Genomic DNA, 22,169 nt, shown 5'->3' with positions numbered 1-22,169 from the left:
AAAATAAAAATAAAATTGTCTTCTTTTCTGTTCTTTTTGCTTTAATCTTTAGCTCCAAGTCTTTATGAAATCACCAAACTCCTTGGCTCAATTTTCTTTATGATCCAGAACCTGTAGACACAAGATAAATACCCAAAAATATAAAAAAAGACAAAAATAATAAAAACAAAAAAAAAATAATAATAAAAAAAAAATCTAAAACCCTAAAAACAAGTCCCCGGCAGCGGCGCCAAAAATTGATGTGATATGTAGATAGTGGTAAAAGTGGTTCGATTCTCAGACTTGTGAAGGATATTAATTAGACTTAAATTCTAATATTAAAATATAAAACTCACTAAAAATTATAGCAAACTCAATCAAAGTTGATATCAATATTAAAAGAACACTGAGGCTAAAATTCCACTATTTTCCAAGTTCAAAGTGATTTATTCCAATATTTATATTCCAATATTTATATTCATGCAATTTCTTTTCGTTCAGTTTGATTCTAAACTATTGTAACAAGTAGATTCTCCAAATAACAAGTGTAAATCCGAAGCATAGAACATCAAAAACCTAGGTCCAAGCATGCTCTATCAAAAGAAATAACAATTGCTTAAGAAGAATCATTCAAACAATTTTCACTCAAAGCAAAACAATCATAAAAATAATTGAAATAAATAAATAAATAAGAATATACCACTTTTTGTTGGAAAAATAGCTTCCTCTATCGCCTCAGCAATGGTGTTTAGCTCCTCATATTAATCACTTGCTCAAAATACATGTTTGTTGCTCAAAAGTTGATTAAAAAGAAGAGAAGGTACAAAACAGCGTGTTTGTAACGGATATAATTGTTACGAACTACTGTTACGAAGTACCCTAACACAAAACTGTTGCGAACTCTGAATAATTGTTACAGAAATTGTGACAAACTGATTGAATTTGAAAGAAAAGGCCACGGATTCTGCGACTGTCTCTTACTGCTGTTCTGAGTCCTTCTTCTTCCTCTCGCCTGTATCTCTGCAACTTGGTGTTTTTGTGCTCTGTTATGTTCTAAACTTCTCCTAAGGTTTCGTCCCCCTTCTATGAGTTATCCCAACTCCTTTTATAGGCCACAACTCGATTAAATCTCCCGAAATACTCGAGATTTATTCTCTTTTTCTTTTACTCAAAATCACGGCAATATCTCCCTTTGTTTTCTCATACGTGTTTCCAGATTCATTCAAACTCTCCTATGATGCCTCCACAAGCAAAATCCTCGGTTGATAATGCATATAACTTCCATATTAAGTCGAACAGGACCAAGATTACTCCCATGTTTCCGTAAATAAGATATTCTTCCCTGTTTAAATCCAACTGATGAAAACTCCTCTTTTTCCTCCTACGCGGCTACTTTGCTTTTTCCTGGACTCTTCCCAAAGATAGAATCAAATCAACAGCACATATTCTTCACACGCAACTTAATCAGACCGAGATATTCTTCCTTCAAACAAATCTCGTAATTCTGTCTGTTTAGAAACTAAGTGTCTTTTCGTTCGACTTTAAACCCGAGTGCCAAGTCTGTTTCATCATGACATACTATTACTAACCAAAGCCCATGGATCTCTGCTAAAATCTACCCAAAAATCGATCTGGAAATTGTTGCAGACGAGAATTAACTTTCCCGCCATTTTTGAAATTTGAATTTGTGAAGAAAGGGGGCGCCCCCTATCCAGAGTAGGGGTGCCTTTAGCAGCTTCCTTAAGGGGTGTCCTGAGGTGCACCTTATCCAAACCGGGGGTCCGAATAGCAAGTGTCCTCCGAGTGCTTTCCGACAACTTTTCGAGCCAATTTTTTCCAAAAATGTTTATTGGCCAAAAATACCTACAAATAAATAAAACACCATAATAAGTACAAAACTGAGCTCTTACAATATATAGAATCGAGACAAATCGGACACAAAAATGTGTCTATCACAAGCTAAAGGAAATAGACTCCAGTGCTATTCTGAACACGAACTAAGATCATATGGACGATTCATAATCCTCATGAGACAACTGGTCTTTGAGCTTGTGATTGACAACATCCATTGCATCATCGGAGAGGTGATTCTCTTTACGAAAATCATTGATGTGAGATTTTATGAGACCAAGGTCAAGGGTAACCTTTTCCAACTCAGTTTTCAGCGCATCAACACTTTTCAGAGTAGCAATGAGCTGTTGTTTTGCTTCCCTAAAGTACTTAAGAAAGTCATGAACAACTTCAGCATAAATCATATCATCCTTTTCAGCATCCTCATGAACATAGGCAAAATAACATGAAGCATTAGGATGATCTTCATCTACAAGGGTTCTTTTCTTCTTGGACTCAACAACACCTTTATCAATGAATCATCTTGCAAAACCACCATAGCAAGATGAAGAAGAAGACATTCTTGATAACCCATAAACCAACCTAGAGTATGTGTACGTGACTTTTGCAATTCAATAGGTTGATATTTAAGGGTCTCTTAGGGTAGGGATTCTAGGGTTTTCTTAAACAATTGACTCGTCTCAGAACACGGATATCCGTTCGAGTACAACCTGACCCCCAAAAATAAAGCCCAACAGGGATTTTTGCAACAAAAGACTCGAAAAATTCCATAACTCAGGAAAGCAATTTTGAGCAAAGTTGTAGCAAAAAAATAATCAAAAGACGACTTCCTAGCGAAAATGAGAAGACACTTTAGACACAAACAATACTTTAAGCATAGTAAGATTGCAATTAAAAAGCTTGGCTATGGAGGATAAGAAGATAGCTCAACTTAACAGATGCAAATGCCAAAAGTATACCTGAAAATTAACACATCTTACTCAACAGGGTTTTTATGAGTAAGCTCTTCAACCCTTATGATTAATTAGCACAAGTATGAGCCACAAGCTCATCAAAAGATTTGTGTTTATGGTCAAGTCTCTTTTTCCTCCTGAATCTAGAGAGGGACTCCTTTTTATGTGAGAAATTATCATAAAACTTATTGTCATCAAAATACGAGACATAGTTTGAGTTCTTACCAGAAGATTTTTGGTTTGAGGAGGAAGACAACCTGTTGACAAATTCTTTATACCCTTCAATTATCTTTTTTCAGATTATCTCTCATTTCATCCATTTTTCTTCTTTCTTCTGAACTTCCTTTCTCAACAGGAGCAGCGTTGTTTCCAGAGACCACGACACGATCTTCTTTTAGATAATTTTTATTAAGACGTTTTTTTTTTCTTGAGTGTTCGAGAAACTCATTGAACTGACTTTCCTGGTAACATACACAGGGTAGGTACGAAAACCGATTGGTTAGTCATACGAATGTCAGTTACACCTTTAAGAATTAAATATAAGGTGTTTTGAAGTTGAACCAAGGAGTTTTTCTTCAACCTAGAGGTTCCCTTTCGTTTAACAGAACTCTTTGTCTCACAGACAAGACATACTTTCTGATCATCAGAATGATTAGATAGTATAATCTTAATATCATCGTTAGAAGATTTCTTCCCTCCATTTGATGTGCAGCATCCTTGAGTGATGGTGACTTCAGGCACATCTGTTTTACTAGAAGGGACTTTCGTTTTTACTTCTGAGCATGAACCATCTTTAGTTGTGTCAGAAGTACTTGGCATATTAGATTGCTTTTAGCATCCTTGAATAGAGATCTTACTCAGGCGATGTTCAATTTCCAAGGCATCTCTTCTAAGGATAGCTTCAAGAGACGTACACGAAGAGTGAACTTTAGTATTACCTTTAGATTTGCAATCTCTTATTACACCAAGTAGAACATTGACATGCTGCTTCAACCGATTGAATCTATCAGCTTGGATTCTAACAAGATTTAGAATAAATTCACTCTCTTCATCCGAATCCCGTTCATTAATGGAGAGGCTCACATTTGAAGGGTAATCAGAAGTACACATGTCAGTGTTAGTCTGTCTCGTCAGTACAGAAGGTTCATCTATATTAGAGATTGTAGAACCCTTCTCTTTAGTAGAGTTAGACGAGATAGAACTTTTATTTATGGTAAAGCGTTTATCAGAGATAATACTCTTGTCCACAGAGTCAGATCTCTACAAACAAAGACTTTTGAGGTCTTGAACGCGTTTGCCTGCTCTGATACCAATTGAAAAAGCGGGGGTCTAACAACACCACCCAATATTTCTCTTAGCAATCTGTATGGACAACCTCGAATATACTTTTAAGAGAATCAACAAGACTCAATCAATTAAAAGTACATCAACGATTTTATATCTCTCTCTCTTGATTTGATTTCCTCAAACAGAAACTGCGAGTACTAATCAAATACAAGGAATAACTTTGATGGTACAAAAGACCAGTTCCCAAGGATCAATCAATGTTAATCAACAACCAAAGGTTGGATTACTCTAATTGATGATCTAACGCACAGCCTGTATTATTCCAATTATAAAGATAAAATAATATAATGCGGAAACTGAAATAACACAGACACCAGAAATTTTGTTAACGAGGAAACCGCAAATGCAAAAAAAACCCGGGACCTAGTCCATATTGAACACACACTGTATTAGGCCGCTACAGACACTAGCCTACTCCAAGCTAACTTCGAACTGGACTGTAGTTGAACCCCAATCAGTCTCCCACTGATCCAAGTTACAGTTGTACTCCCTACGCCTCTGATCCCAGCAGGATACTGCACACTTGATTCCCTTAGTTGATCTCACCCAAAACTAAAAGTTTCTACGACCCAAAATCGCAGGCTTTGACAATAAACAAATCTATCTCACACAGACAAGTCTATCAAAGGATCAATCTATCTCCCACAGAAAAACCCTGAAGTTTTTGTTCCGTCTTTTGATAATAATCAAGGTGAACATGAACCAATTGATAATCCAGTCTTATATTCCCGAAGAACAGCCTAGATAAATCAATCACCTCACAACAATCTTAATCGAATGGTAGCGAAACAAGATGTTGCGAAATCAAAAACAATGAGACGAAGATGTTTGTGACTACTTTTTATATCTTTCCTATCAGAGATATTAGTCTCAAGCCAATCAATCTGATTGTACTCGTACGATAGAAGATGCAAGATCATATCACACAACTACGATAAAAGTATTATCGGTCTGGCTTCACAATCCCAATGAAGTCTTTAAGTCGTTAACCTGGTTTTAGAAGAAGAAAACCAAAGGTTAAAGGAGACACGACTATAGCACGCAAACTAATATCACACGTGAAGTGTGTGGATTAGTTTTTCAAAGTTGCTAGATATCCCCTTATATAGTCTTTCAAATCAGGGTTTCGCCTTGGTCACAAAGCAAACAATATCCACCGTTAGATGAAAACCTGATTTAGATTCAAGCTAATATTTCTCAACTGTTAGATCGAAAACTTAGCTTGTTATACACAAATGAAATGCACGCTTCTAGGTTTGTTAACCGTACCCAAACATGTACATTGTTGGTTCAACAATAGTTAACCAAAAGGTTTTCCATATGAGCATTTCATACCAACCATATTCTACTTAACCATAACTAGTTCAAATGACTCAAATGAACTAGTTAGAGAGTTGTTCAATTGCAAGGAAATATTATGTACTACACAAGACACAATTGAAGCAAAGATGATTTGATTCACTCGAATCGGTTCATGAACTTTATAGCCACGGTTTGCAAATTGCATTCCTTAGTCTTTATAAGCAAGTTCAGAAATCATCTTCAGATATATAAACTTATTAAGTTCGCACACTAGGTTCGCGGACTTAAGAAACCGGTCCGAGTTTACAAACTCCAGCAGAAAATTTCGGCAAAGACTTTCCGCCGGTCCTCAAACTGGGTTCGCGGACGCAGCTAGTTTGTCAACTCCAGCAAAATTTCTCGGGATGAGAAGTTTGGCAGTTCGCGGACTGAGATATAGATAGGCGAGGTATACTCGGCTCGAAATGCCAAATGCGTATAATATAAGTCTATATATAGCATTACGACTTTTTGTCTCAAGAAGTAGGAGATAGAGTAGATAGACTTTTGAGTGACAGATAAGTTCAAGTCTTCACATACCTTTTTGTTGAGAAGTTCCACAGGTTCCTTGAGTAGTTCTTCTTCTTGTATGATGAATCGCCATGAAGTCCTTGAGCTCAACTACACTTTCTATCCTAGTCCGATACTTAGCTATAGTAGACTATAAATCAAGACTTGTAGTTTTGATCACTAACATTGACAAACATGCTTGAGATAGCAACGCATGCGGGTTCGACCGAGGAATGCTCTAACACAACCACACCTCCGCGCCAAATACATGCCAACCATGCCAGCCGCACCTCCGTGCCAATGGCATGCCAGCCACACCCCCGCGCCAAAGGCATGCCAACCATGCCAGCCGCACCACCGTGCCAACGGCATGCCAACCATTCCAGACACACCTCCGCGCCAAAGGCATGCCAACCATGCCATCCGCACCACCATACCAACGGCATGCCAGCCACACCTCTGCACCAAAGGCTTGACAACTGTGCCAGCCGCTCAACCGTGCCAACGACATGCCAACCATGTCAACCACACCTCCGCGCCAAAGGCATTCCAACCATGCCAGCCGCACCACCGTGCCAACGGAATGCCAACCATGTCAGCTGCACCACCGTGCCAATGACATGCCAACCATGTCAGCCACACCTCACGCGCCAAAGGCCCAACCATGACAGCCGCACCGCCGTGTCAACGGCATGCCAAATCCATGCTGGCCACGCCTCCATGCCGCTGGCTGCCAAACGGAGGGTTGCCACAATCAACGACTACCCTTCCCTATGAGATGCGAATCTCAGCCGTACAAGTTCGCCAAAAAACTCGTGGCGACTTCTGGCCCAATGACAAATTCCACGGTTTATGCCAAAACCCTAATTTGGCCGCGCATAAAACATGCCAAATCCATGTCGGCCATGCCTCCATGCCGCTGGCTGCCAAACGAAGGGTTGCAACAATCAATGGCTACCCCTCCTCCTGAGATGCAGATCTCAGCCGTACAAGTTCGCCACCAAACGCAAGGCAACCTCTTGGCTGCGATGCCAAAACTCCGCGGTTTGTGCCAAACCCTAATTTGGACCACGCCAAGAACATGCACGAGCCATGCTGGCCATGCCTCCATGCTGCTGGCTGCCAAACGGAGGGTTGCAACAATCAACGGCTACCCCTCCTTCTGAGATGCAAATCTCAGCCGTACAAGATTGCCACTAAACCAAACTATTTGTGGCAACGTCTTGGCTGCGATGCCAAAATTCCGCTTTTTTCCCAAACTCTAATTTGGTCGCGCCAAGGGCATGCCCGAGACATGCTGGCCATGCCTCCATGTCATTGGCTTTCAAACGCAGGGTTGCAACAATCAATGGCTACCCCTCCTCCTGAAACACAGATCTCAGTTATACAAGCTTGCCGCCAAACCACACGACTTGTGGAAACCCTTTGGATACGATGCCAACTCTTTATTCACGGCATCCTAATTGGCCACGCCAAGAGCATGCGCAAGCCATTCCAGCATCGTGGCCAAGACACTGGCTACCAACGGAAGGTAAATACAATCAACGGCTACCCTTCCTCTCAAGATGCAAAATCTCGGCCGTCGAAGGTCGCCACCGAACCGGCAAGCCTCTCAATTTTAACTTTCCAAACAATAGCAACATGCTGCACGTTTTCCACGAAAACACTCGAGACATCAAGACATGTCACAAGCTGGGGGATGGTCATCAGGGTATTGGTCTGGCGGTTTACAGCATGCGGCGTGTAGTACGCCCGTTACAATAAGAGTAAGGCGGTTAGTAATGACAGGAAATAATGGTGAAATTTATCCTTCATTATGGAAACATCAATTCCAGGCGTTAACCGTTACCATTATCTTCCATTACTCAACCATTTCCACTTATTACGAGGTCGGGGTACGTTTTGTTGCGACTTGTATAAATAGGTCTCACCTATTTCCACCAAAGAACATGTTTTGGTCAGGAGAATAAAACACTCAGAAATCACCTGTTAGCTTTCCACATTGCTAGCGTTTCACTTTCTGATACAAGTCGTAAAACAACCACTCTTCCAGAATCAACTATTCTGGTCTCAACACTCTCTTCGCTTCCCTCCCCAAGACCAACCCTTCTCCTTCACTTTGTGACAGAAGAAAGTCTGGAACGACCATTTCTTGGTTTAGACCGGATTTGTACAGATTGATCTATCGAATCTTAAGTACTCCTGTGTAGTACATTGTTTAGGTTTTAGACTCGTTTCTCACCCATACACGAAATTATCAAAATCAGCAGAAACAGTTTTATCCCTCAAACAAAGTGAAAGTAACACTTTTCCAGAAATGAGGGAGTATCACTTAAGTACCATTGACCTTTGAAATTCCAATACCTAAACTAGTTTCGTTTTGAAAATTCAAATTTCGAATCTAGGGTTTAATTTCGCAATAGAAACTCCATCTCGAACTGGTTTATGCTCTCTCGTGAATCAGGAAAAAATTATAACTTCTGAAAAAAAGATATACCCGATGATGAGAAAATTGGTAATTTGCTAATTCGTTAGCTCTGATTACTCGGAATTGTATTTTTATTCCCCTTCAACGGATGCAATCGAAAATCAAGTTTTGATGATAATTCAATTCCCTGGGAATTCGATTCTTGATTACAAAATCGTTTTCGCTTCAGTGAGTTGGGCTCATTACCCTGTAACCGAATTACTGGGCTCCCAATTCTCCCAAGTCCAAACGGAAAAAATAATGCAAAATCCTTTCTCGAATAAAAGTGATGCGTAACAAAATCTGTGGGACCCGGATTACACTTTCTCATTAGGGATGTCATCCGAAGTACTTAAGAGCTTCTCTAATGATCATTGTGTGTGTTTCCTATGTGGCAACACAAATAAGACATGTGAATACACTAAGCTTCGACTATGTGAAATCATCGGAACAAAGTTGATATGTCCTCTTTTAGTCATGAAGTTTCTCTTTGAGAATTTCATTATAATCCCGCTAGTTTTCGTACCTTTGCCAACTTATATTGACAAAAAGGGGGAGAATTATTTTGTAGTTCACACTATATATACATATGGTTTACGGATCATTATGTAAGGGGGAGTGGTTTTCATTGTGAGATGAAGTATTGACTAAGGGAGAGTGATACATATGACCGTAGTATTATTGTTAAAGTTGTGATACAATTGAACTTTGATGATGTGTAATAATACTATGACACTGTATAACAATAATTGTGAACATCTGTTTTCTTATTGTAATGGGTACGGATTTTCAACAACTGTGATGCTGAGTTGAACACGTTCAAAATCACTGGAGTACTTGGAGTGGAGAAGAATTCAAGGAATGTAGAAGAACCAAGGAAATCAAGCATTTGGATGAGAAGCTACAATGTTTATTTATTTTGTAATCCATATGTATTAATAGTTTTGTCACTAAAATTGACAAAGGGGGAGATTGTTAGGGCACTGCTCGGTCGAACTCGCAAGCGTCGCTATCTCAAGCATGTTTGTCAAGTTTAGTTTTAAAAACTATAAGTCTTGATTTCTAGTCTACTTATAGTTATGTCTCGGATTAAAATAAAATGTGTAGTTGAGATTTAGACTTCACGACATTCATCGATTGAAGACGAAGAACTACTAAGGGGATCTTGTGGAACTTCATCAATAAAAGGTATGCAGATACTTGAAATCGTCTATCACTCAAAAGTCTATCTTATTCTATTTCCTATCGAGACAAAGTCGTATAGCTATATGGACTTTACATTATACACATTTGATATTTCAAGCTGAGTTTAACTCGCTTATATCTTTCTCGAAATTTGTATTAGAAAGCTTTTTGCTTTAACTACATTCATCATTATTCTTGACGAAAGTCAATAGATGATCACGTGAAAATCACCTGGTAACATCTTACATGATTTGCGTGAGACAGTCATTTGATGTAGACTCGGAATGTTTCGTATTGATCATTCGATCACTTGAAAATTTCTTATAAGCTAGTAGTTTATACGAGACAGCTACTGTCGTCTTTTAAGAATGTTTCAATGATTGGAATGGGAGTTAAGAGCTAAAACCCATGTCTGGATACATTACGGTTTGTGTATTAAGTGTGCGAACTGTTTTGGTAGAATTCAGGATCTGGAAGTTAAGTTTGCATACGCGTTCACAAAATTATTCAACTATTTAAGTCAGGGTACTTAAGTTTGCGTACCTTTTCGCAAACTGATTTAATTGTTGAAGTCCGAGAACCAAGTTTGCGTACCCGTTCAAAAACGGTTTCAACTGAGTTCGGTCCGGAGCTAAAGTTTGCGTACCCGTTTGCAATCTGTCGGCTTGTGACCAATGTCTGGAACTTAATCTTGCGTACCCATTTGCAAATTTAAGTGGTTCAAGTTCTAAAACCGGTTAAGTATGATTTCATACTCATGAACAAATACATTTATATATTAAGGAATGCAATCTTTGCACACCTTGGATAAAATGTTCATGAACTGATTCTTTTGAATCAATTCGATTTTGCTTCAATTGTTTCTTGTATACTTCTATGAGAATATAAACAATTGAACAACTCTATGAGTAACACAATTAGATTCATTTGATTATCAATTGATCTAGAAGTGTTAAGATTAACATGGTTAATACAAAAGTATTCATATGGCCAATTTCGGTTAACTGTTATTGAGCCAACTCAATATACTCGTTTAGGTACGGTTACCCATATCTAAATGAAGGTATATTTCATTTGTGTGTAACAAGCTAAGACCATCTAACGGTGGAAAGATATTAGATTGACTATGGAATCAGGTTTCAGCTAATGGTGAATATTGATTACTTTGTTCCAAAGCTACCAAACCCTGATTTGAAGACTATATAAGGGAGAACTCTAGCAACTGGGAAACCTAATCCCCACACCTCATGTATGATACTAGTTGTGACTAGAGTCGATTCATTCTATTTTAACCTAGGTTTTTCCTAAAACCATTATAGGTTAATGACTTAAAGACTTCATTGGGATTCTGAAGCCAGACCCAACTATTTTCTCTGTAGTTGCGTGTTCTGATCTTACTTGTTCTATCATATTGAGTACCATCTTCTATAATATTTTCTCGAGATTTATCTCCGATAGGTAAGATATAAAAAGTAATCACAAAGCTCTTCGCCTCATTCTTTGTGATTCCACAATAACTTGTTCTACTACCATATAGTTAAGTTATTGTGAGGTGATTGATATTTCTACGCTGTTCTTCGGGAATATAAGACCAGATTATCAATTGGTTCCTGTTCACCTTGATTTATCAAAAGACGGAACAAAAACTTTTTAGGTATTTCTGTGGGAGACATATTTATCAATCAAAATAGACTTTTCTGTGGGAGACAGATTTATTTATCAAGTCTTCGACTTTGGGTCGTAGCAACTCTTAGTTGTGGGTAAGAGCAGCTAAGGGAATCAAGTGCATAGAGTCCTGCTGGGATTCAGAGACGTAAGGAACGCAACTGTACCTTAATCAGTGTGAGATTGGTTAGGGCTCAACTACATTCTAGTCTGAAGTTAACTTGTAGTATGCTAGAGTTTGTAGCGACTTAATATAGTATGGTGTTCAAATCTGGACTACGTTCCGAGGTTTTTCTGCATTTCCGGTTTCCTCGTTAACAAAACTTCTAGCGTCTGTGTTATTTCTTTTCCGCATTATATTTTCTATATGATTGAAATATCACAGGTTTTGCGTAATTCAATCAATTGGTAAATCCAACCTTTGGTTGTTGATTGAAATTGATTGACACTTGAACATTGGTCTTTGGTACCGTTCAAGTTGTTTCTCATAAAAATCAGGCTCGCGGATTTCTATCTGTTTGATTTGTGTATGGGTAAGTCCTCGTTACTATGTGCACCTTCTTGTTGAACCCAAAATATTTCCAACTTATCGAGCATGCTAAAAGTTTCTTGTCGAGCAATTTTTTTTTGGTATACCTCCCTATACTAATAAACTCCATATATTGATAATTTTGTGAAGTCCCAAGACTATTAAATATATGGAGTTTTTACTGTATATTGCAAAAATATTTTATGGGATATGTGTGTTTACGTCCGTGAACTATGATTGTCCCATATATGTCAAAAGTTAAGTCTATTATGTCATTATGAAAATATTGATAAAAGATTGAATGAACTTTTGAATAATCCGAAGTATTGATCTTTTCCTGATCCACTTCTATGTGAAAGTACTGTATGGCTCCGTAAGCTTTCTTATGTTGAGCATTTCTGATTAAATTAATCATTAAGGTTCCTTTGTGGTTAATTTAATTGAGTTTACTGGATACAAATTCATGCTTCATGTAATTTGTTAATTTCCAAAGAAATCCTTCGTTTCTTGTAAAAGTAAGGTCGCTCTTGTTGTTCTTTCGGGAATGACATTTTATGGGGGAAAGTTCTTAATTGAACTTGTGCTTAATTGCCAAATCTTTGGGGGGAGTGCAGCCGTGGAATATAGTAGGATTTATCTTGTATCTTTATAAACTCCTTGATGAATACACTAAGCTTCGACTATGTGAAATCATCGAAACAAAGTTGATATGTTCTCTTTTAGTCATGAAGTTTCTCTTTGAGAATTTTATTATAATCCCGCTAGTTTTCGTACCTTTGCCAATTTATATCGACAAAAAATGGGGAGAATTATTTTGTGGTTCACACTACATATACATATGGTTTACAAATCACTATATAAGGGGGGTAATACATATCACCGTAGTATTATTGTCAAAATCTTGATACAATTGAACTTTGATGCCGTGTAATAATATTATGACCATATAACCAGTAGGAGACACATGTAGACCAAAAATATCAGTTATATGGGAGTCACTAAAACTACTTGTGCTACCTGTGTTGATCAAGACCATGACAAGATAGTTGTTTATATGTCAAGATACGTGTAAAGTGTCATGAGCCACATTTCAAGCGTGTACCGAAATTTCCATAGAATTATCAAAGAAAGAAGAAAATGGAGGAACTCCTAACTTCAAAAAACTCGATTTTCCCCGGGAATTTTTCCAACACTAGACATGCCCTAAGGAAACATTACCTTTTGTAGTTTTGTTGGATGTGTTAATTCAAAGGCACAAGAGTTTTATTTTATTTTTCCATTTCAGGTTTACTATAGGGTATGAAACTATCTTGCCTGTTAGATGGCGAGGCAAATGAAATGCAAATTGACAATTATAGTAAAAGCCTGTTCGGTTCAAGATTTTCAATCCTAACAATTGAATTATGACGTAATCCTTTTCCTAAAGTTGAATTTGAATTCATTTGAATAAATTCCTTGAGAAAAAAGTGTTTGTTTGAGTCAATTGATTCCATGGTAATTCAAATAGTATAATACTACCTCCGTTTCTGAAAAATGTTACTTTCACTTTTTCAATTTGGTCTATTTTTAGGCTAAAATGGAAAAGTGAAATTAACACTTTTCCAGAAACGGAGAAAGTATCACTTGAATACTATTGACCTTTGAAATCCAATACCTAAACTAGTTTTGTTTTGAAAATTCAAATTTAGAATCTAGGGTTTAATTTCGCAATAGAAACTCCAGCTCGAACTCGTTTATTCTCTCTCGTGAATCAAGAAAAAAAATTCTAACTTCTGAAAAAACGACATACCCCATGATGGGAAAATTGGTAATTTGCTAATTCGTTAGCTTTGATTACCCGGAATTAGATTTTATTCCCCTTGAACGGATGCAATCGAAAATCAAGTTTTGAGGATAATTCAATTCCCCGGGAATTCGGTTCTTGATTACAAAATCCTGTTCGCTTCAGTGAATTGGGCTCATTACCCTGTAACCGAATTACTGGGCTCCCAATTCTCCCAAGTCCAAACGGAACAAATAATGCCAAATTCTTTCTCGAACAAACGTGCTGCGTAACAAAATCTGTGGGACCCGGATTACACTTTTTCGTTAGGGGTGTCATCTCATCCGATTCCGAAGTAGTTAAGCTGTCTTCATCATTTTCAAAAGCATCTAGCCTCTAGGAGAACTGAAAACAAATCTCGGCTTAACTGTGATGTAGGACATGATTTGAAACGTTTTCTCATAAATTTTGTACAATGCCATGGGTTGATCTAAAGTTTTCATTCACATGAAAGCACGTATCTTTCTAAATGATACGGGTAAAGTGTATGATCACTTATCGTTATACCTAACCCCGTCGATGCAGCATTATTGCCGTGTAATAAACCCTGTGCACCGTTAGAAGTCAAAAAAGACCACGGGAGCAAAGTGGAAAATGGTAATCTTTCATGGGGAAATTCATCAAATGAGGTATAGGAGTAGGAGGTCGTCTAGTCAAATCAAATGAGCTTTACAGAGTCAAGAAAAAATAATCAAAAAGTAGGACTAGTTGTTAAATCTATCTTTAGATAAAACCAAGTAATGAGATGTACGTCCTTGTCCTTGATTTGTTGGCAGTGATGCACTCAATCACTTATAATCCCACACGTTCATTCTGATGTTTCAAAGGTTTACAGTCCTGAGTACAAATATTTAAGCAAATCAAACAGACACGGGGATTCTAAATGATATCAAAACAAAAGCACTATAGAATACAGGGAAAATGGGTCATTTTGTCCAACAATTTTTTAAAAAATGGTTCAAATGGACGAGTAAAATTAGTATTTAAAAAAAGTAAGGATGGAACTTGATGCATCTTGATGTAAATTAAAAATAAGAAAAAGTATTTGAAAATGAGTAGGATGAAAATGTTTACATCTTGGCAATTTTTACATTTTTATCCATTTAAACTGTATCAAAATCTAGATGTCTTTTTCACCCAGCAATTGTTGATTTTGGTCTTTTTAACCAATTTTGTGTAGAATATATAGCTCCACAAATTTTTACGGGTAACAACTAAATAAGCCCAGCCAACGTGGGATTGCAAGAATTTGGATGGAGATTGTGGAAAAAGACTTGGCACCGGTATTTTTGTTTAAATAGAAATCGTAGTTGGTGTTCTCCATGTAGTGTATGTTGATATCACCTAAAATCCAAACAAGCAACCACCAGTCACCCATGGGGTTATATGACCTTGGGCTCAACATTGCTAGACTGATCATGATATGTACAATCAATACCTTGCAGCTGATCAAAACGTTCACATTGCCTAGAAATAGACTTTCAAAGCTGATGTTTTCATCCGACTGGGGAAACCCTTAACTTGTTCATCCCTCTGATTCTCATCATAATTTTTATTTGTTAGTTAATGCTGCTGGTCGTGTTCTTTTTTGTTGATGTTAGGCTACAAATTGTGCACAAGGAGTAAGCTTCAATTAAGGTTTTACTAGGCATCATAATGTCAGGCGGCTTTCAGTAGTTCCTGTTCCATAACTTGAAGGACATTTTGAGTCAAAAAATCCAAACTGAAGCATAAGAAAAACAGATTAGCTTATTTTGCGTTTCATGCCCCATCTTGTGACAAAACGGACATGCTAAAATGTAGTAATTCAGAAGATTATTCTGAATGTTTTGGAACGTCACCAGTTGAGAGGCAGCGGTGAATTGGGTTTACCAAACTGGTCACTCATAATTAGACATTACTACTGTCCATGCTAAGTGTCGTTGCTTTTCAATCAGTTGTAAAGCAAGAGAAATATCAAGCAACCTGCTGATTTAATATATATATATATATATATTAGTCATGAAAATGGTGCTACTCATCACACAATTACAACTACTTGTTAATAAACTCCCAGATATTTAAACCACGTACGACTGATATTCCTAAACAACAGTCAGCTAGCTGCTCCTAGAATAATAACTTCAAGTCTGTATGCACTAATTTGTAACAAGATTATACAGGCATAGGAAAGCTGCTAGTGACAACAATCTCGTTACCTTTTCTGAACTCGCAGGTGACAAAGTGGGAGACATGACATGGGGGGGTTTGGCATCTGCTAGATATACGTCTTTAGTTTGTTCATCAGTCGTTATAATGGCAGAAGAACCTGACATGACGTAACAACGAATATTATTGGTTATGAATCTTGATTGAATGTATGAATGAGAAAAAAGTAAGAAATGATCATACTCACAGTTTTGCTGAGCCAGTCCAAGAGAATGGTTTTCGAGGTCATATAACAGCACCCTATTTGATAAAATTAGATCTGAATTGAAGGATTAAAAAGATATCGTCAATTTCTTGAGCACAGTTGTAATTCATAGAATGTGGAGGAGATACGGCTCAAACATGTGTGTATTACCTCCTAAAACAATCATGTCCTTCCTGTCACGGGCAACGGAAGCATTATCGTGAAAGCCGACACACCAATTGTTCTCCTGATACAATTTCATTAAGCACCAATTGTTGAGTCTTAACTTGAGAGTTTGAAGAACACAAATTAGTTAGAGATAGAGCTAGCAAAACTTTCATACAGAATTTGAAGAATACAATGGACTAGATATATAGCAAGACTTACCAACTGAAAGAGATATTCATGTGGGTAAGCCTTCAATTCAGTTGCGTTCTCGAAAGTAAAAGTAATTGCAGGAAATTAATCATCAACGCTGAAACCACATTAAAAGTAAGAAATTAGTAAGATTTACTAATGAAAAATCATAATCCGCACAAACCATGAAAAAGATCATGCTAACTTTTTATTAAACGAAAAGCATGAATAGTTGTCCTGAACAACTCGTGTTTCCAAGCCACTGCTAAGCTGGCTAGACATAACCTGACAAAGTGAAAGAGTCATAATTTTCAACAAGGATCAATTCCAAACAAAATAAGAGGTTCGAAATATGGCTCATCATCATATACCATTCTTTATAACTTTTTGAATATCCCCTCGGGGAAATAAGACATGACGGTACCACTGTCCATCATTGTTTTTTTCTCATCTTGGACAGGAAATACTTCGTCTGAGACTCCTACTGGAAATACTACATTTGAGAAATCAAGGACATCTTTACCCACTTCAATGGACTTCATAATCACATAATAATGCGACCTGATAAAATTACAATGGTAAACAGAAAGCCGATAAGAACAAGTATTTTTGGGGTAAAACGATGGCTCAAACGGATATTTAGAGGTTTATTTATGAAAGAATCGAAGAACATACTGATTGGAAAACAATGGTGTTGTTTTAAGATTTGGTTGTACTACATCCCCGACAACAATAATTCCAATTCCATTTCTGCCATCTAAACAGTGAGAGAATTTCTTCTTGGTCACATTTCCAGGTACAACAAGATCAAGCGATGGATCATATGAGTCAGAAACTCCTGTTTGTTCAAGTCCATACCTGTTGAGAAGAACGAGTCATAAGTTATCAGATTATAGACTATGTACAAAAAGATAGTGAAAGGCTCAGAAGGAGAAATGATACCCAAATGTAGCCCTTGCAGTGGCAGCAATTGTTGTAGTATTTTCAGATAATAGATCGTCGAAACTGATAAAATGAAGGATGTATATGATTATATACTTGGATGTTTTAGGACAAGGGTGTTGATTGCAGCAATGCTCAAGCCATGGTGAATCACTTGCAGCACCAATATGTAGAAGAGGAGATCCACTTGGGATCTGTACGCAGTGAAGCCTGTAAACAAGATTAAACAAAGTCGGTCTGGTTAATTGAAAACACAACAAGATTGCTTGTTTTACAAAGTAGAAAGTATACAAACCCAGAATTTATAACTCCTCCACCACTGAAAGGAAAATCATCTGCAGCAAGAAGTCTTCCATGATGAAGATGATTCTTGGGATCCTCAACAGCTAATTCATGATCTCCAAATGTATGTCACTTAAATCCCTCCATGTACATTTCTAGTTTGAGATAATAGGAAGATCACAATAACAATAGAGATGATCAGCAAACTATTAGTATTAACTATACCCATCTTCCCAAATACTGAGATCAGTTATCAAAGATCAATATTGTTGATGAGAAGATGAGAGTTAATGAGATCAACCAACTACTGAGGGAGTGATTCCTGGTGAATTATCAAAACACCAGAGAGAGTGAGAGAGAGAGACTCAAATGGGCAAAATGGAGTTTGTATTGTGCTGTACTAGTTTCTGCTCCTTTTGCTTTTTTTTTTTTAATGTTTGTTTGTATCATAATTTTGGATGGTAGAAGTGAGTACGTCAGACAGACCTTTGTATCAACCATGCCTCTTTAAAATTTAGTGGAGTTTCGAGTTGGCAGCTAGCATTTGTTTGTTGTACTTGATTTTCGAATATTTAAGGAGGGTACACTACATACATCAATCAAAACCCCTAAGACTAAGTTTTTACATTTAAACTCAATGAATGCCTGCTTACATATCCTACGACTGGTCAGTTCACATGGTACTTTGTGTCATTTTCCCTGGATGATATGGCTATTTATTACGGACCAAGACTTGGAAAAGCTAAAGGTGGACGAAATTTCATAGTTCAATGGTGGACAGAGACTAAAAGTAACCCATGACGTATTCTGTTCTCAATTACTTTTTTCTTTTTTTTCTTTCTAATTCTTCACCTGAACACCATATGGTTAATCCAGTCACTTGATGGTTTCGGTCACCTGGTTAGTTGAACAGATTCAAATTGCCCACCTGGTTTGGTTGCTATGATCTATGAATACAACCGTGTTTTTCTTTCTAGGAGCACATGACATTTAGTGCTTGATACTGTGTAAACATCACGGACAGATTATACAAATCCCAGACGCACCAGCATGATATATATGACTCCCCTAACATTTGATAATCAGTAGATTCAGTACTACCAGGATATTATTTGATATCGACTCGAGATCTCAAAGGACCCAACCCAAGATACAACATCACCCATCGTTAAATCGCTTGATGAAAACTACTATTTCCAGAAGATAAGGGTTCATATAAATTTGAATACAAAGTAGCGGTAATTCCGTTATTTTACCATGACGTGGAGGTAATGCAAGAATTCTCTGTTGTAACCGAGAATAAGATACAGATGTAATGGCTGTCAATGCTGCATCCGCAGCTCTTATGGTATCTGGCATTCCTTGGGGAGGACCAATTGGCGTTGTACGCATAGCAAGATTATGGGAAGAATTCATTATCTATTCTACAAGGGATGAGCTTCTACGCCTGGGGACTCGAGATCATAGAACTCTAATGGCTGACGTACAAGCTCCCGGAGGTTACAGAGAAAGATCTAGAAGAGGCGCTACAGCTAGCACATCGACAGGCAGTAATATATCTCGCACCTCAAATTGTATTGACTTAAAAAGCTGGGAAACATAAGAAGGATTACACGTTAAAAATGCTTAAGGAGAATACCGCTCGTCCAGAAAATCATTCATGAGCTTGGTCGAAGCTTTCTTCCCTGGTCCGGAGAATGCAAAGATTAAGGGTGACGAGGTTTTGGACAAAGTTCCTGGAGATGTAACAATGAAGGAAAATAAAGGTTATCCCAAAGATGGTTAACATGCTATAAAGAAAAAGGCTTTTCACAGGTGGATTATTGAGAGAGATCTTTGAGTTGATGGGAAGAGTCTTGACGAAGTTAGCTAGGCTACTAAAATGTCAGAATTACAGGGATCATCACTTTTCGTTTGTGGGCCGACTCAGCTTATATGTACAGTGTCACAACAAGACCAGGTGAGGATGAAGCTAAGAACCTGGGCGGTGAGTTGATGGAAACTGAAAAATACATAGCTATGATGCCAGGGACAGCAGTTTTGTGAATTCCCATATATATGTTGCTCGAGTCAAGTCACAAGCAATACATTGTGGTGGTTCGGTCCCTACAGGCACTATTCGTGGAGATATCTATTTATTGGTTTAATGGTTTCGGGAGTCCCACTGAAGATATGTAACTACACCAAATTTTATCGAAAGTGCACGCTCTTACCTTGAAACCCATTCTCTGGCAGAGTGCGTATTCAAAAATTGACAAGCTAATAACGGTATTGATCTGATTTTGTCGGGCTTAATAATTGGCAGAGTGCTAATAACGGTTTCTGTAGCAAACCTAAACTTATATCGTAGAACACGCAACAAGTAGGACACTCATGCCATTAGGTTCATCGAAGTTTAAAACATAGACCAGATTGTATCTTCCAAGGATTGTGAACCACCATTAACAGACATGATTTCCCATAAAAAAACCTTAATAAAGAGGAAGTCATAATAAAAATACGCCAAACGGCTACAAATAGAAAGGTGTCCAGAGACTAGCTAGTAGAGAAGGAATCCATAATAACAAAACCATCAGAGACAAGAAAACAGTGTTGTAACTACTAGCGAAACAGAAATGGTTATAATTTCTCCTAAGCCAGAAGACTTACTTGCAGGACTCGTTACAGAATCAAGGTTAAAATCTGGGTTTGAGCCGTAGAGAAGTTGAGCACCATAGACATCGTCCAATGTTAACTTCACATTTATGGTTCTAGGGGATTCAGTAGGCCACATGACAGCTTCTGGAAAAGATGAATGACCCAGGCCTAAGACATGACCAATTTCATGTAGCGCGATGGATTCCAAATCGTAAGCCATATCTGATTTCTCTGAACTGAAATCAACTGCAAAAATAAATGCCGCGTTGAAATGTATATGTGCGCCTCTTACCGGACCGGTTGCATGTGCAATCACCGTAGTATTATCAAATGGATCTCCATCTCCATGATCACCATAGTAAAAACCGATGGTGATGTTAGCATGCTGATAATCAGTTTCTGTAAAATTAACATTAATGGCTGATGACCATACCGAGAAAGCACGTCAGCACGAATCTCTGAAGCTTTTATGTAATCGATGGTGTGATTTGGAGACAACGCGTAGTTTAACATCAAAGTTGAACGATCCCAAGTGTGTCGGCGCCCATTAACATAGGAGAAGTGTTTCGTTATGTGTAACTTCAGAGCATGGTTTTCATCCACCCCGCGTCTTGGTAATGCAACTTGATCCCGATCAGATAGAGTAGTGATATTCGTATTTCTATTCTCATATAAGAAAGTGTTTCTTGCTAGTACAGAAGTGATGAAGAGAAAAAAGAAGGGATTATAAACAGATTTAGGCCTGTTTTTCAACCCGATAGACAACCATATGCCTGTTTTTTTCAAAATTGCAAATCTAGGCCTCCATCCATGTTCCCATCCAAATCCGTTATTTTTGTCAATTACTCGGTCAACAAGGTCAATTTCTCATTAGATGAGATGAGTTAATGACGCGGAATTACCCATTTGCCCTCTATATACGTGTAAGCTATTAGGTGTAAAGTAGCCACGTGTAACGTAGCTATTTTCCCTATAGACACGTGTGAGATATTAGGCACGTGTACTCGAAGACACGTGGTGGTCATCCGAGATGGAGGGAAAATGGATGGCTAAGATTATTTCACTTCGTAATTAACGACACTTTCATGAGATCTGAGTCGTTTATCTCAATTTCATTGGATCTCGATGTATTCGATCGGCTGAGATGAAATCGAATAGCGTCAAAAGGATAGAGTAGAGAGAAAAGATCTTTCAGTTTCTCCATTTTCCCTTCGCCTCTCCATTTTTTCCCTCTCTCCATTTTTTCCATCTGCAACTTTATTTTCTTTCTCTGCAATTTTCTTTCTTCTTTGCAATTTTCACTTTAGTCGCCTGATCTATCACTGGTTTCTGTTACTGTGTATGATGGGTATACCTAATAGATCAAAGAAACTACTAAGTAAGATAGGTTCAGAGACTAAAGAGAAGATGGATAAAAGAAAGAAAACAAAGAATCGACGAAGTAGAACACGAACAGAAAGGTAACAACGAGACCCTTATTGTATTTTATTTAATTTATTGTTAGAAAATATTTCAATTTCTAGGGTTTATGGAAATTTTCGATTTCTAGGGTTTATGGTTATGGGTGTTTCGATTTCTTTGGCTTATGGGTATTTTCGATTTCTAGGGTTTATGGGTATTTCGATTTCTCTGGGTTGTGGGTATTTATGATTCTAGGGTTTATGTGTTTGATTTTTAGATGATTTTGTTGATTTTCGTTTCTCTATGAAATGACCCTTGATTTTTCTAGGGTTTGTGTTAGATTTTTAGGGTTTGTGTTAGATTTCTAGGGTTTGTTTGTGTTAGATTTCTAGGGTTTATCACTCTGTTTTTCACCTTTTTTATGACTCTATTTTTAGTTATGCTGAGGATAGTTTCATGTTAGTTAAAATGATTTATGTTCATATGTTGATATTTTGATATGTCGATAG

General features: G+C 37.6%; 1 protein-coding gene and 1 long non-coding RNA gene across 2 annotated transcripts; both read right to left on the bottom strand.

Moving 5' to 3' along the window:
* Positions 1-15,657: 15,657 nt before the first annotated feature.
* LOC113334416 lies at positions 15,658-17,930 on the bottom strand. Its single transcript, XR_003352773.1, has 8 exons — positions 17,636-17,930; positions 17,341-17,550; positions 17,074-17,256; positions 16,604-16,959; positions 16,429-16,516; positions 16,213-16,288; positions 16,045-16,116; positions 15,658-15,957 (listed from the first exon to the last, which is right to left on the bottom strand). It is a non-coding gene; the product is annotated as an uncharacterized LOC113334416 (long non-coding RNA).
* Positions 17,931-20,194: 2,264 nt separating this feature from the next.
* LOC113334660 (metalloendoproteinase 4-MMP-like) lies at positions 20,195-21,165 on the bottom strand. Its single transcript, XM_026580862.1, has 2 exons — positions 21,162-21,165; positions 20,195-20,658 (listed from the first exon to the last, which is right to left on the bottom strand). Exons 1-2 carry the CDS (start codon positions 21,163-21,165, stop codon positions 20,195-20,197), a joined length of 468 nt encoding a protein of 155 aa, XP_026436647.1.
* Between the last annotated feature and the right edge of the window lie 1,004 nt (positions 21,166-22,169).

This window comes from Papaver somniferum, unplaced genomic scaffold (genome assembly GCF_003573695.1).
Source record: "Papaver somniferum cultivar HN1 unplaced genomic scaffold, ASM357369v1 unplaced-scaffold_137, whole genome shotgun sequence".
Classification (NCBI taxonomy): Eukaryota; Viridiplantae; Streptophyta; class Magnoliopsida; order Ranunculales; family Papaveraceae; genus Papaver; species Papaver somniferum.
Note: the sequence above shows the minus strand (reverse complement) of the source record. Positions and strands in the feature narration are given on the sequence as shown.